This window comes from Falco rusticolus, chromosome 2, assembly GCF_015220075.1.
Source record: "Falco rusticolus isolate bFalRus1 chromosome 2, bFalRus1.pri, whole genome shotgun sequence".
Classification (NCBI taxonomy): domain Eukaryota; kingdom Metazoa; phylum Chordata; class Aves; order Falconiformes; family Falconidae; genus Falco; species Falco rusticolus.
The window spans coordinates 96,979,437-96,994,186 of record NC_051188.1 but is presented as its reverse complement, the minus strand read 5'-3'; the positions used below and the strand labels follow the sequence as shown (position 1 = coordinate 96,994,186).

At 37.1% G+C, this 14,750-nt stretch overlaps 1 protein-coding gene across 1 annotated transcript in view; it reads right to left on the bottom strand.

The window, feature by feature from the left end:
* The window catches only part of ANOS1 (anosmin 1), a 140,279-nt gene that overhangs the window by 61,805 nt on the left and 63,724 nt on the right, over positions 1 to 14,750 (bottom strand). The window contains exon 3 of the mRNA XM_037377503.1: positions 2,313 to 2,375. Coding sequence (XP_037233400.1) covers positions 2,313 to 2,375 — 63 coding nt within the window. The remainder of the gene's footprint in view (positions 1 to 2,312; positions 2,376 to 14,750) is intronic.

The window sequence follows — 14,750 nt, the reverse complement described above, 5'->3', positions numbered from 1 at the left end:
TAGCCTGCCTTTCTATCTCAGAGCAACCAAACCCCTTCCATCCTGACAGATCTGATTTACAGATTCCTGAGCATACACAGGAATTATAATCCACCGTCCATCCAACTATTCATGTAACTTCTGCAACTTCCTTCCATATTCAAATGTTTTTGAATCTTGTTCTTATTTTTATTGTTTTCATACTTCCGGCAAAATGAGAAAGATTTCACTATCATGGAGGCGTAGGTGTTTCACAGATTGTGTCAGTTTATTCTCCAAAGTCACTGTGGTCCAAGAATGTGCCACTATGTTACATCTCCCATCTTGTTCTACAGAACAGTCCAGAATTTTTGAATCAGGCTTTGAAGGACGCATTTAGGTGTTTCAGCTTAACCAGCCTAACAGCTGCCAAAATGAACAGTCCTTACATTTGCTACTGACCCCGGTGATCCTTGGACACACAGTCCTGCTGTTCCCCTCATTGGAATGCACCTGATTACATGGTTAGCCAGTTAAGCTAAACCAGCAGGAAACTGAATTTATGGAAAAAAAGTAAACTGTCTCCTTTTCTTCTTTACACATAAGGATCCATTAACATGAGTACACTTACTCAGTAGATAAGAAGTAATATACCAAACAGGGACCTCGAGAAACACAAAGCTAAATTGTTGCTTCCAGATTTTTTACAAAATACAAAAAGATTGAAAACACTCTCAAAGGAGAACAGCCTCCTTCAATTCAATCAAATGTCGTCTATGGAGCATACAAGAGTCTGAGAGAAAGGAAAGTGGTTCTGTGCTTTTGTGTGGGTGAAGCTAATTTCAAATCCTAAAACATCACAAATTTGCAGCTACTTAATTAAAAACTTTATAGCTCCCTGAGGCATAATACGTCCTCAAGGCTTCTCCTCCTCACCCTATTTCACAGCTCATTTTTCAGTTAGCTGCTAAATGTGCTGCTCTTCATTATGGGCCTTTGAAGTTCTAAAATTAGCTTCAACCACAAAACACTAATCAAAGAGGGATGCTCACTGTTTTTAACTACAATAGAACAGTGTTCTACAAATGTTTTCCTTTTAAACCAATTTTATACATATTTTCAGCCATATCTGGAAACATACAGCCTAAGTGAGAAGTGATATATAATAATGACATAAATTAGATCCACTATAACTGCTTTATTACACTGCTGCAGAGTTTTGTATATGAGGAAGCAGCAATTAATCCAGGTTAAAGAACTCTTACGAGGACTGGTTTTCATGCAAAATTTTTACTTTGTTTTCTGATGTAACTACATAGATCAGTAATCCAGTAATCCCTATTTACACACAGTTGGATATACGTTTTTTCTTTAGTTGAAATTACAGCTACTTCTAATCATCTTCATGATGCTTAAAATCATTTAAATATCAGACATGCTCTTGTACGAGAAAGAGTTCCAACAGTGATGAGAGTGCAGTTACATCAGTATATCAGTGAAACCATTATATAAATTAAGGTCATTTCTATTTCTTATAGGAAAAGCTGAAAATCTTCATAAACGTACATTTTCATAGACTTGAATCAGGTTACAACTTTATATTGATTTAGTTATAATAAAGCAACTTTCTATTGAGATGGTATTTCCATTTCGTACTTAAAAACACTGAAGAACTGTAATAGCTGACTTCTGCCAACTCAGCAGAGCCACGTTTTAAATCAAATAAAACAATCTCCTTTTTTGTACTAGTTTAACAGATCCAGGTTTTCTTATTCACAAAGTTACTCTGAAACATGACACAAAGTTTTCCAAATACTTCTTCCTGAATAATTATGTATTTTTATAGTAGTCTTCTGAATTAGGAGTACACAATCCAGTTACTTCTAGTAAGATACTCTTTTAGAAATCAGATTGACTTTCACATACAGGAAAGCCATCTTTTCTAGCTACCTTGCACAAGGATTTTCACACAATGACATCTCATCTTTTAAGCAAAGATACTCTTTCTTACACATGTCCAGAAAAGACAGAAGGGCATGTGGTAGAAATAGTATCTTACATGAGGGACTTAAGAGCACCTTCTGAGAGAAGCTATGCAAGTGTGGCTGGAACAAGTCTAAAAACTTCAAATTGAGATAATTCATTTCTTCAGGGGAAAAGAAATACGGTGTGTTTTTTTTTTAAAAAAAAAACAAACTCAGACTTAAAATGGCTACATTATTATATGTGTATCAATTCAAATGAAGGCAACTGCTGTAAAAAACCCATTTGTTAGCTGTTTCCTTTAAGCCAGTAATTTAAACAAAAGAGACAGCTAGAACAAAGTGAGAAAGAGCGCCCTTGGGCTGACATACCTCACAGAAGCTTTGGCAATGGTTTTTCTTCAGGTCCCAGGACTCTTTGCAGGGCTCCAGGCACTAGGAAGAATCAGGAGGCAGAGAAGTGTCAGGAAGAGAAAGAAAGAAAGAAACAACCACAAATGACCCCATTTCTTCTCCAGTTGTTTGTTTGGCCCATAGGAAGTTAATAATAAGCTTTAGAAATCCACTTCTCCTAGGGATAAGATTGTGTCATTGAGTCATCGTGTCACAGTAAGGTCATGCCAAGCCACGGTTAGATTACAAGAAATACTTTCAGTATTTCTTACTGTACAAGGCAATTGCCTCACTTGTTTATACGCCATCCTATTTTCTACCTCATTGAATCCAGGCCCTAATACCATTTAACACCATGTCACCTGGATCACAGAGACACTGTCAAAAGCACTACTCTAAACTACAGAAAGTTAAATCTTCTCCTTGCTCACCAGCCTAAAGATTGGACGGGCACATTGCCTTCCCAAGCGAGAAACTATTTCATCAAGCTATAGAGTAAACTCAGCAGAGATTTAACCACTATTCCTGTATAAATAGACAATGTTCACTGGTCTGTGCGCAAATTTACTTTATTTCAAGTACCATATTATAATTTCTTCACCTTCAACCTCTACAGCAATGGTTATATGGAGAGTTGAGATTCAAACCCTGCAAACCAGAGTCAAGCTTCACAGCATAGCATAAAGAAAAATCACACTGTCAAGAGCATTCACTGCAGCTGAAACATGAATTCAGATTCACATCCAGAAACCTTTTCTCTTCCTTTGTTAGACACATGGTCTGGCGTTATTGGGAGTTTGTAACATCTCCTCTTTCTGGTAATAATGCAAAGATACTTATTGCACCAAAAAGAAAGGCCTCTGACATGCAATTTTGTATTTATATAATTTGTTTCTCTTATACATAGTATTAGATCAGATCCATATACACTTACGCTATTCAAAACCAAACATGAATACATATAGGCTGTATCTCAGCTGTCTACCTGTATCATTAATGTACTAAAAAAAAAATAATGTTTTAAAAGTTAAGCATTTTTCTTACTAGCAACGAAGCCCAAAAAATATAATAAAACAGTTAGTCACAGAGGTTACACATTTCAGGAATGAAAAATACCACACAAACATTTTCTCTATATGTATTTTAGACTCCATTTCTAGCTCTTCAAAACTCACAATGTGCTGTACACAGAGTAATTAGAGGGATACATTATAAAATGTCACTGAAGTCAGTAAGTTTAATTAATTCCAGAGTGGTGTTCCTCCTGTGGTAGAGTTACTGCACATTTGAGCCCAGTTCCACTGTCATACCAATTTTACAGCTCTTCTCTCTGATGGATTTAGCCCCAAATTATATAGGAATAGATGGTTTAAAGACAAAATGGGCAACATTCTGACCACACTGGGACTTGGTCAGTGATCCCCAAGGCTATCAGGATTTCCATATCCTTGCCTTCTCTGAATTCTTGCTTTACTGCTGCTCAGCCACACATATTTAAACCAGCATATCCACAATCCTGAGATGACAACTAGCACCAAGTTCATGCAGACTAGACCACCTTCCTTGCAGGCTCTAAAGCAAAACAGCTGGTATTCCTGAAAGGAAATACCATGACACCGTATGCTTCAGAAGGTTTGTTCAAGGTGTTTGTACCAGGTTCTCTTTACCTGCAATGTAAGTATGCTCCAGCACTTGTCTGGCTGCTGCTCTGTCTCAACAAGGACTCGGGACAGCCCAGGCTACTTTCAGTTGAGCCCCAGCACCTCCTGCCGTCAGAGCAGGCAAAGATGATGGGCATCTCAACTCAGACACTTCAAAGGAAAGATGGACAAAATAAACCAGGGATCAGCAGCATCCTGCAATCTGACTGCTCTCAGAAGACTCCAAAGAAAACAGACGATATAGAAAGCCATAAGGCCTCCATCATAAGCTTCATAGGCTCTGATTAGAGCACATGCTCTTACCCATACATAAACAAACAAATCCTACTCCTGCTGTATGAGGAGTCCTCAGACCATTTGGCTTAGCCTAGCACCATGGGCTGCTGGCAGGAGCTGACTGCCTAGCTTTAGTGCAGCTGTACCATTCTGCAGGTTGGAGAAAAACTGCTAGCAGGCAGAAATATTGCCAATAACTTTGCACTAGAAGAGTTTGGGACATCTTTCTACAAAGGTAGTTCTTAAGCTTGCACTAATAAAGATTGAAAGCACCTCACAAACACTGAGGTTTGTGCATTTATCCTCTTAGTCACTCTGTTATGAGGTTCCCCTCAAGTGGGAAGCTGGAAAAGCTGGAAGCTTGGATCGAGGTCTCACCTTTTGAGTCCTTGATTTAAACTGTAAATCTGCTGAGATCTTGAGATCCCTACCACTGCTTGGTGAGCTTTATCCTCTGAACAGCAATTATCTCAGGTAGAGAGATAGCTGTTTTTCCCTATGAAGTCTATCGTGGTGTTTTTTATATGGAGAGGGAAATGTGTTCCAGATCCAATATGTTGCATACATACTAGCTCTGAAGAAGGGCTATTGTGTACATAAATTTGCCTTTTTCCAGACATCTCAGCTTTCTAATAAACTCTGTACTCATAAACTTCAGCCTGCCTGGTTCTGTTAAACTTTTTCATCCCGTTTACATGTGTCACTCTGAGCTGTATCTTATATCTGCAAAGCGTTGTAGTTCTTTTTTCATCTTTGGCATGCTTTGCTAGGAATGTGCCTCAAGATGCGTATACTGAAGAACACACATTTTGCAGTGCCCTGCACAGTACTGTAATAAAACATTTCTACCTCCACTATGGATCTCTCCCATTGTTAGACCACCTAGCCAAGGCAAGCACCAAACTGAAAATTCTCTCAACGAAAAAGCAGAATCAGGCCTTACATTGACAGGGGCTGAAGGTTTTCTGACAGGCATCATTCCATGCATAATAAAAATTAAAATCAAGAAAATGTGTATCAGGACTAGTGGCAATAATATCAGTTTCCTTAATCCAAGCAGTCAAAGAATATTAAGAAAAAAAGCATACATCTTAAAATTTAAAATTCTGAGAATAAATTTATAATAATTTCAATGCAACTCAGCAAAGGCCTGACCCAAAGCTCCCCCAGACCAACAGGAATTATTTCACTAGTGTTTAGCTTAGTCTTAACATCTGAAAGGAAAGCACACAGCATTTCTCATCAATAAGAAGGGTTTCAAGGAAATACCTAAAACACCCATGAGAAAACTAAACCCACTCAGCAGGTAAACACATCCAGGTTTTCTGGATTAGTGTAAATGTGTGTGCCTGTTAGAAGGATACTGAAATCCTCTATTCAGGATGAGGAGGAATCTAGGCTAAGCAGCAGCTGGTTTTGGCTCTACTTTATGTAATAAAAGATACCTTGCAGACATTACCACCCCCTCTCAGAAGCTAAGTTTAGGTATGTACATGGCAGATCACCAGCAGGCAGGAGGGCAGCAGCATGGGAAGCATCCTGGCAGTCCTTTTGGTAGATGTCACCAGTACCTTGGAGCCATCACTGACTGCTGCCCCAGCATCACCATAAAGGCTGTTCTTTTGCTGGGGCATGAAGAGATAAGAAACACAGCGTTTAACTAGTCATTACAGGCCTGTGGCACTCTTCAGAAGATGATGACTGTTAATCCCACTGGCCTTCTAAACTGATCCTCCTAAAGCACTTGTTTTATCATCTCCTGTGGTTAAATCCAAAAGTTGTAGGCTTGCTTTCTTGATCCAGACTGCTGCAGAGTTATTACTCAGTACTAAACAGCTCCATCAAAAGCCAAAACGAGTGCTAATAGAAAGCACCCCAGCATTTGTCATCCTTCAAAATGTGTGTGTGTGGGTACATCACACACGGAGGTATAAATATCAGATACTACTATAGATGTGTTAATATTCAGATTGTATAAAATTAGGAACAAGGGCAAAGAACTGTTTCATTCAAGGAAGAAAAACCACTATTGCTTTAAAATATTATGGGTTATATTTGTTTATTTCATTTTTTAAAGATTAGGAACAAGGCTCCTGTTAGAGAAGTCTTTTCCGATCTAATATTTAAACTATAAATGAAGCAACTATGAGATTAGTGTATGATGCATGTCATTTACATTGGTTAGTAAAGGGATTTTCAAAATAGTCTACCAACACTTTTGCTTAGGACATATTGCCTTTGCCCTGAATAGGAGGGAGTTAAACCGACCCAGCAATTTTGAAAGTCTAATGGATTGCAAAACATTAATTCAGGTATTGAAATAAATACTTATTCAAATACTGTACATTTACTCAATTAAGTAGCTGAATATGACACATTTGTATCTATTTAAGTGCAAACAAATATTTATTTCAGAGAAGAGTCTACCCGCAGTATTTTTTTCTAATAAGGCTTCTTCCTTCACCAAAGTGGTCACATGCAAACTTTCGTAAAAAGAATGGAATCAAAGTGTTGTAGCTAAAATGTAATTATTCTTTTCATTATCATTCATGATCACAGTTGCTCACAACAGCAAGGTCAGAAATCAACGGTTTATGTTTACAACATATATTTAAGTGTATTGCTGCCCTAAAGTATTTAATTAAATGTAACTTAGATGGTTGGGGAAAAGAAAGGAACAAGACACATTTCAGAGTAGTCTCCTAAGACCTTGCTATGTCACTAAGAGAAGCACCTGAAAAACGCATGCACTATCAGGCACTGAGCAAAGAACTTTCTTGTGGTCCAGAATCTAACCAAAGTCAAAGAGCAATATAGTGTTCATCACTCTTAGAGAGAATAATTTTGTGAAGGGTACACTTAAATATATGACTGCACCCAAAGGAACCAGGAGAAAAGTGATTTTCAACCTGTAGATCAGTGACAGTAAACACAACGCAAAACATAAACAGGCAGCAAGAAAGAAGTAACCGATTTTGAGATTTTTTTTTTTATATCTGTATCTGCTGTTTACCAATAGGAATAGAAATGGTTACTTTCTGTAACTTGGACTGTGAGTTGTCTGAAGAATGCGATTTTTTTACTTTCAGAAAAGTAAATGCACAGTTGAATATTTACCTAGTCCAAATAAATTAATAGCATGCTAGCTTGGTAGAACAGTATTAGCCATTAGCAATATCACATCATAGAACATAATATCTTTCAAACAGTTTGAACAACTACTTTTCTTCTTCACTATAAGAGTCATGAGATGCAGGATGTTTTTACTGAAACTATTTCTTATGATAAAACTGAGGAGATGCATCAGTAAGATTTATAATGTTTTAAAAGATGGCATATCAATTAAAAACTCATCTACGATTAGTTCTGGATTACATTTTCCCAAAAGATCCATACATATCAAAAACAATCCTCGAACATTCTCTTCCTAGAAGGTACATCTCAGTTATTAATGCCAAAAAGAAATATCAGTATTTACATTACTGTTTGAATCAAAGACCAAATTAGATTCTCCAACTTGACTCATCAGTCTGATCTGGTATTTTTGCACTTAGGAGGACATGGTGTAATTCTAAAAGCCATAAAGAAATAATTTAGCAGAACAGCAGAACATTAATTATGCATAAAAGAAGGTAAGAATCCCAACTCTAACAATTTGCAGTGAAACAACAAAAGAATCCTGAGATAAGACCAATTAATCAGTCTGAGGGACTCTGGATGCCCACTTTGATTTTTGTCAAATTGTTTTACAGAAGTGTATTTATACATACATATATATACATAGGTATATATACATACACATTCCTTCTATAGAGCCAAGGCAGGTGACTTGATTTCTGCATATTAAAATGAAAGAAATGTTGGTTATTAAATTGGACACACTCTTGTAAAGATCCCTTTGATTTTTATTTTTTTTTTAATCTCCAGTTTAAATCTTTGACCAGCACTAAGGTATGAGCTGTCTACCCACCCAGAATGCACTAGGTGTGACTGTTTCATAATGTATGTTACAAAATTAAAAGCTCACATAAATAGAACTACATGCAGTGAGAATTTCAGGCACTTAGAGCGAGGAATCAGAGGTAGGTAAGTGAATCCAGAATGATGATGCAAAAAACACCTGTTCTCATTTCCACATTGAATCATTTTTTATGTTCTCCAGAAACCATACTCGATACTTCGATTGATTCAGAGGCTTCATGTTGAGTAACCCTCCATGTGAATGGTTCATCATATCACGGTACTGCACTCAAGCTTCTGGGCACACTTCCTAGTGATCAAGTGCCTAAGACAATGCACTAGAGCACTTCAGGTATGAGCATCTTCAGATGTTCATACACCCTATCAGGACAGGCACCCACTGTTCACATCTATCTTGTATAAAACAAACCATTAGAGGTAGAGATGCACTAATGAATCACTCCGTTCCTCAGGCCAAAAAAATCCAAGAGCCAGAGAGGAGTATTCAACTGCAGAATCAGTAGCTGTCATATTAGCTTGCAGCATACATGTTGTTCAAGAAGCCTCTGAGCATTTTGTGAGATCCCTCTTAAGCCGAGACAGTTTCTTGCTTCTCTGCCTCTTCTGCCTCTCCTCCCGCATTAGCAGGCTGAACCATCACAGCACCAATCATCAGCTTTCTAGAAATCTGGTGTAACATTTTAGCTCCTAAAACTGTTACATTTAATGTAGACCGGGAGAGGTTTAAGTATCTTTAAAACTTTGACAGTTTAACAGGAACAACTGTGAAACATATTCTTTTATGTAAAATAGCAGCTTTGTGTGGCTACCTGGAATTACTCCTTTGTTCACGTTAAAGAGATTCTCATGAGAATTACACTATAATATATTTCCCTTGTAACAAATAGGTTAAATGACAGAGAAAGGTTCCCTGTCTGTGTTGCCTGTTTTCTCTCCTGTAGGTCAGTGAGCATCATGATTTGGTGAAAAGGAGTGATTTTGTGTTCGAGGATCAAGTCTTAATTAAATTAGTTACAGTTGGGGTTATTCTGTGACATTATCGTGTACACTGGGAACCCAGCTGATATTGTCTGAAAGTATTGCTAATTGTAGAGCTGGTTTTGAATGAAAGCCAGGTCTTAGATTTTAAATGGTTAATAAATAACGTTGTGCTTGGGGTCTCCAAAATCCTTTAATGAGCACTTTTTAGTCTTTCTTCAAATGTATTTTTTTGTGGTTCTATACTGATGATATCCTGACAGGTACTGTGATGGAGTACATGACAAGGAAGAGGTTACTAATGTGGAATTTGTTATCGTCTGCAAGTACCAATTTATTCTTATAATTAAAAGTATATATATATGTATCTACAAAGAAAAAGAAAAATCATTTGTAATCAACATTCAGATAGTTTATCCTTATGCTTTAGGACAGATGACTACTTTGTATTTTTCAGAAGTCAACTGCTAAGAAAAAAGTAAAAACAAAATACCTGGGGATGGCACCAAAACTAAGGATATGGTGTCTCTACAGGAGTGAGGACAGAAAGGGACAGGGAGCAGCAATCACACGGCCACCATCACATTATATTATATCACATCACACAAAGGTGCATCTGCAGGGGTTGAGATTAATCTGAGGCTAACACCCTGACAGGCTTTTCTGGTTAATTCACTCATGACCTCACCCAGAGCAATTTGGCATTCAAGTACTAAGGGATAAGTTATGAGAAAATCGCACTTTGTGTTGAGTTCTAACATCAGAAAGTAAGGGGGAATATAAGCCATCCAGCAGTGGTCTTAGTCAACAGGAATGAGAGCCGTATTTCCTGGCAGAATTTGGTATATCCCTTATAAAAAGACTAACAAAAGCTGTATTACAGAGATCCAAAACAATCATTACATATGTAACATATTTTTTTAAAAATAATTCTTATCTAAGTAGGATGATCTAAACTATCTGCAGATGAAATATGGAACTTTTGACACATCACTTGCTTTAGATGATTTTCCAGGAATTGGATTCTTTCGATTTTTCTCATTGTTTTTATATTTCAAGAAAAAGATGTTGAATTACATTTTCCAAATATATGCTAAACACAAACTTAAAAGGTGAGACCTTCCATATCTGGCAGCTTGAACCTAAGTTTTAAAAGATATGAACAGCCCTTATTCACCTCAAAACGGTGTAAATACCGAAATACTTTTAAAAATTACATTTCAAAAACAGCATTAAAAGATTTTACTCCTGGTTTCACACCCAAGCAGTATGCTCTCAATAAATGTAAATTGCTTCTGCAGATAGGACTGTCAGTGTCTCATAACAGACCATTAAAACTTTCTCTTCACCAAACCACACAGAACACAGCTACAGCATCTTCCAATTACAAATTTTTGAAGGACATAGAAAAAACCAAAATATTATTATTCAAAATAATATCCAGATAACTAAGAGAAGGACTGCATACTGACAAGTTTCTTTGAAGCTCTATTTTGCTACTTCAGCAGAAAAGTGGACAAACCCTCCATTTCAGCTGTTTACTCAGCCTCTTACAAGGCTTAGACATACAGTTACTGAAGCAAACTACAACAGTTAAAAGTGCAATTGTCCTCTGTTACCAGCACTTTGGAGAATGGTATCATCATTCAAATGGTTATTTCAGAGCAAAATGGAACATTTCTGAGAAATTTTACTGGCTGAAGAGTAGCATAGTTTGAACTGCTATAGCAAATACCTGCATTTGATGTGTATTTATTTCACTTGGGTGCAGAGGGACCAAAAGCACACACATGGATAGGTATTACTGCTCTCCACAGTTATGCAAACTTGTTAGTATCAAATCAGGACTTAAGGTAAAGGAAATTTTCAGAAGTGCAATTGTTGGATATCTAACAAAAACATGAGTTTCATAGAATAATTTCCTTTTCTTAATTGTCCGGTTCATTTCAGTACACAACATCAGGGATGCCAATACAATTTTAAGTGTTAGCAATGTGAGCTACTGAATGCATTCAATACCCTAAGCAAATAAAGGAAACCTTATGACTTAGGTTCAGTATCAATATTTCCTGGAACAGAGATAGGGAAAGGGCTAGTCACAGTACATCAGTTAAGTCCGTCCAGATCTTTGCGTATACAGAGGAGCATTACAGGCTTTGTTCCTAAAATGGAGGCTTTGTTTCAAAAAACTAGCCAAAAAAAAAGCTTTTCTGACTGCATTAATCTCTGAAAATCCATCATTTCAAATCTCCATATGCTCCAAAACCTTGCATTAGAGCACCTGAAAGACCAAGACCCTTGCCAAGAACTTCAGGACAAATTTTCTGGAAGTCTGCATAACCTTTGCTCTGAATTCCCAGAAATAAACAGAAAGTGAAAGGTACCAGAAAAATTGTACACGTACTGAAAGTGAGAACCACTGAAGGTGCTGAAAACGAAGGAACTGCTTTGACATAAAATATTTGGAAAGTAAAATATTATTATAAAAAAAAAAAAAAAGACGAGAAGTCATATCATCATACTGTAGCACAAATGCAGCAGTTTCAACTCTAATCCTTTTAGAGTGAAAATAACTTTCAACACTGACAGCTTGATATCTATCTGTATGGCTTAGTTGTCTGGCATGTCAAACTTTGCCAGCAGAAGTGTTTGTTTGAAAGGACAGAAGAACAATCCTAGGACGCTTTTCATGTTTCTATTCTTTGTTACCAAATCAAAATCATGGCCATCGATGTCAACAGAAAATTGGCTCCCAAACATTAGTTCATTCCTGACCAGTTCTTTTCAAAGTTTGTTTACAGGGTTTTGTACCAGCAGATAAAACTGGAACATGTACTTTCTTCCCTTTCCCTGCTTCATAGCCTAGAGCTTAACACAGTAACCAAAAAACAACTTTGAGTTCTTATTTTGCCTGATTTTGAAACACGGAATTGAACTTAAACCTCATGAATTCAAGATTAATCCCCTAAACATGAAGTATTTGATGGAGCTTTCTCTCTCCTGTCGAAGCTGTTTCATCTTGTATAAGCAGCAAGTTCTTCAAGCCTTAAATGTGAACCTCTCACCTTGAAAGGGCATGCCCTAGCAGTGCTTTCTGATCCTCCTGAAGTTCTTTTGAAATGCTTATAATGGGTACAAGTATTTTGTTTATGTCTCAGTGAGTAGCTACTCCACCACTGCTTTGCTACAGAGGCAATATCCTTTTTCTTGCTCTCCTTTCTTCACATCTTTGTTTCCTCTACCAACCTACTGTGGCCTTAAAATTGTTGTTCCAATTATCCCTATTCAAACTGCTGCCTCAAAGATCATTTTCCTATTCTTCTGTTACTTTGCTTTTATGTGCTGCATCAAATGCCAACGAGTTCTCTTTTTTCAAAGCTCTTCCTAGCTCTTATTCTAAATCTCCACATTCTGAGGTTTCACCTGTCAAGATACAAGGCATAGCATTGGCAAAATGCTATGAAGCAGCAAGTCAAGCCTGGAGCACTAGTGTGCACACAAGACATATACTGTGGTGAAGAGTGATACAGTCTAAAAAAGTTAAGAAGCTGTTCTCTAATAGACTTCTCTCCGATAGTGATAATAGCTTTAATTGCTTAATGCCTTCTTGCTTCTTTCTGAGCTACTGCTTACGTATTGAATTCTTTGGTAGTGTAGCTACCATATTAATGAATAACAAAATGAAACACCTGAATTAAAAAACAGTAGCAGTTCTGCTTCTCTGTCTGAACTTACTTTCTTTAGGCTGCAGTCCCACAGTGCAGTTTACCAACAAACTGACTTGTCATGTTTGCATCTGTTCCACCCATCTATCATGGATCAGCCATGCCAACCCTTTCTTTCTGCTTTTAAAGCTTCTTCAAGATCGCATCTATAACCTAGAGAGTAAGCAACATAGGAGAAACTTTCCACTTATACATCTCTACTGTTTCTAGGTCACTGCTGTCTGCCATCCCTTCCATGCATATAGGGTCCAAAAAAGGTAAACTAGTAAAAATATCAGTACTATTTACTGCTAACAATATGGGTCTGCAAAATGTTAACAGCTCTTCCCTTCCAGATATTAGAACCATGGATGGGCTTCCATGATTTATTTCCAGCAGAAGTGATAGTGATCAGCTGATGGATAACTTTATGGTTGGACTTGATGATGTTAAAGGTCTTTTCCAACCTAAATGATTATATGATTCTACAAAAAGATGCCCATCTTACATTCTAAAATGCCTCTCATGTCTCTCCATTTTTTCATTTCCTAACAGTTGACTATTTGCTTTAGTGATTACATAATACTTTTAAAGTAAAAGTGAGCATAAATATTTCGACATCTTATATATGAGAAAATACGATTCTTTTAATCTCAGACAGGGGAAAGCCTCTTCAAGCTGGCACTTTCCCCTTCCAATCTGTTACAAGGCAGCTTCAGATAACCACACACAGTCTTGTTATAAACACCATCTTGCTATGCACGTTAAAGTGTCTGTCAGAGCAGCACTGCTCTCTCCAAGCAAAGTCAAGTTTTTGTTGCTGTTTTATGAGTTAAACTAGTGAACTCTTCTGATAACAGATGACTCTCCTTATACATCACCCTGCAAATTCACACATACATTTCTGAATGAAAGAGCCGCAACTAAATGTTCTTTTTCCTTGTCTCCACCACAGTACTATGGTTTTATAGACCACCTAACAATCAGAGACGATGAAAAAAGGGGGGCCCTCTTTGTCTAAATCGTTACTTTGTTTCTCTTCCCTGGCTTTCTATTTCCCTCCCAGCACTAGAATCACCATCAGAAACGACATATTCCGCATTACTAAACAGCAAGAGCCATAGGGCTTTTCACTTCTAATTTCACGCCATAATAAAATGCAGTGGTTGTTTCACTGGGGGACCTGAAAAGCCTTCCTTTGTGAGGCTTGTTTGACGGTCAGGTTAAGCATCACACTCTGGCAGCAGGCATCTGTGCATGCCTCTTCACACAGTTGTGGCAAATGGGGAAGAAAAAGAACAGAAAAATGAAAAGGAGGTTGTCTTGATAAAAAATATTCATCCCCTACTCTGAAGCAAGCAATTCACATTCTATTGCTTGGCCTAAATTTTTTTACATATCTCTTGTTGTCCACCTCATTGACAGACCAATCAATCTACTAATAGTACGTCTAGAAGTTTTCAGTGTACTCAGAATTACACTTGTTTTAATGGAAGATCTATTGACCTAAACTAGACTGATGATACAAATTTGTTTATGTGAGAAGAAGGAAAAGAAACAGATGTAAATAAAATAAATTCACTTTTTTATTAATTTCAGAGTAAACAAATTTGCCAAAAAACCCCAGTGAAGATGATCAGCAATAACAAACAAGAAATAGGGTGTTTCTAAAAAGTACCAGGATCATATGTAATAGGAATATTGCTTTGTTCTATAAAAATAGAAGTTAATATTCCATTAATTCCAAGTACAAAAGGAACAAAAAGCCAAAACTTAACAGGAAACTCTCTCAAGTGTTCTACACTTAACCTAGCTTT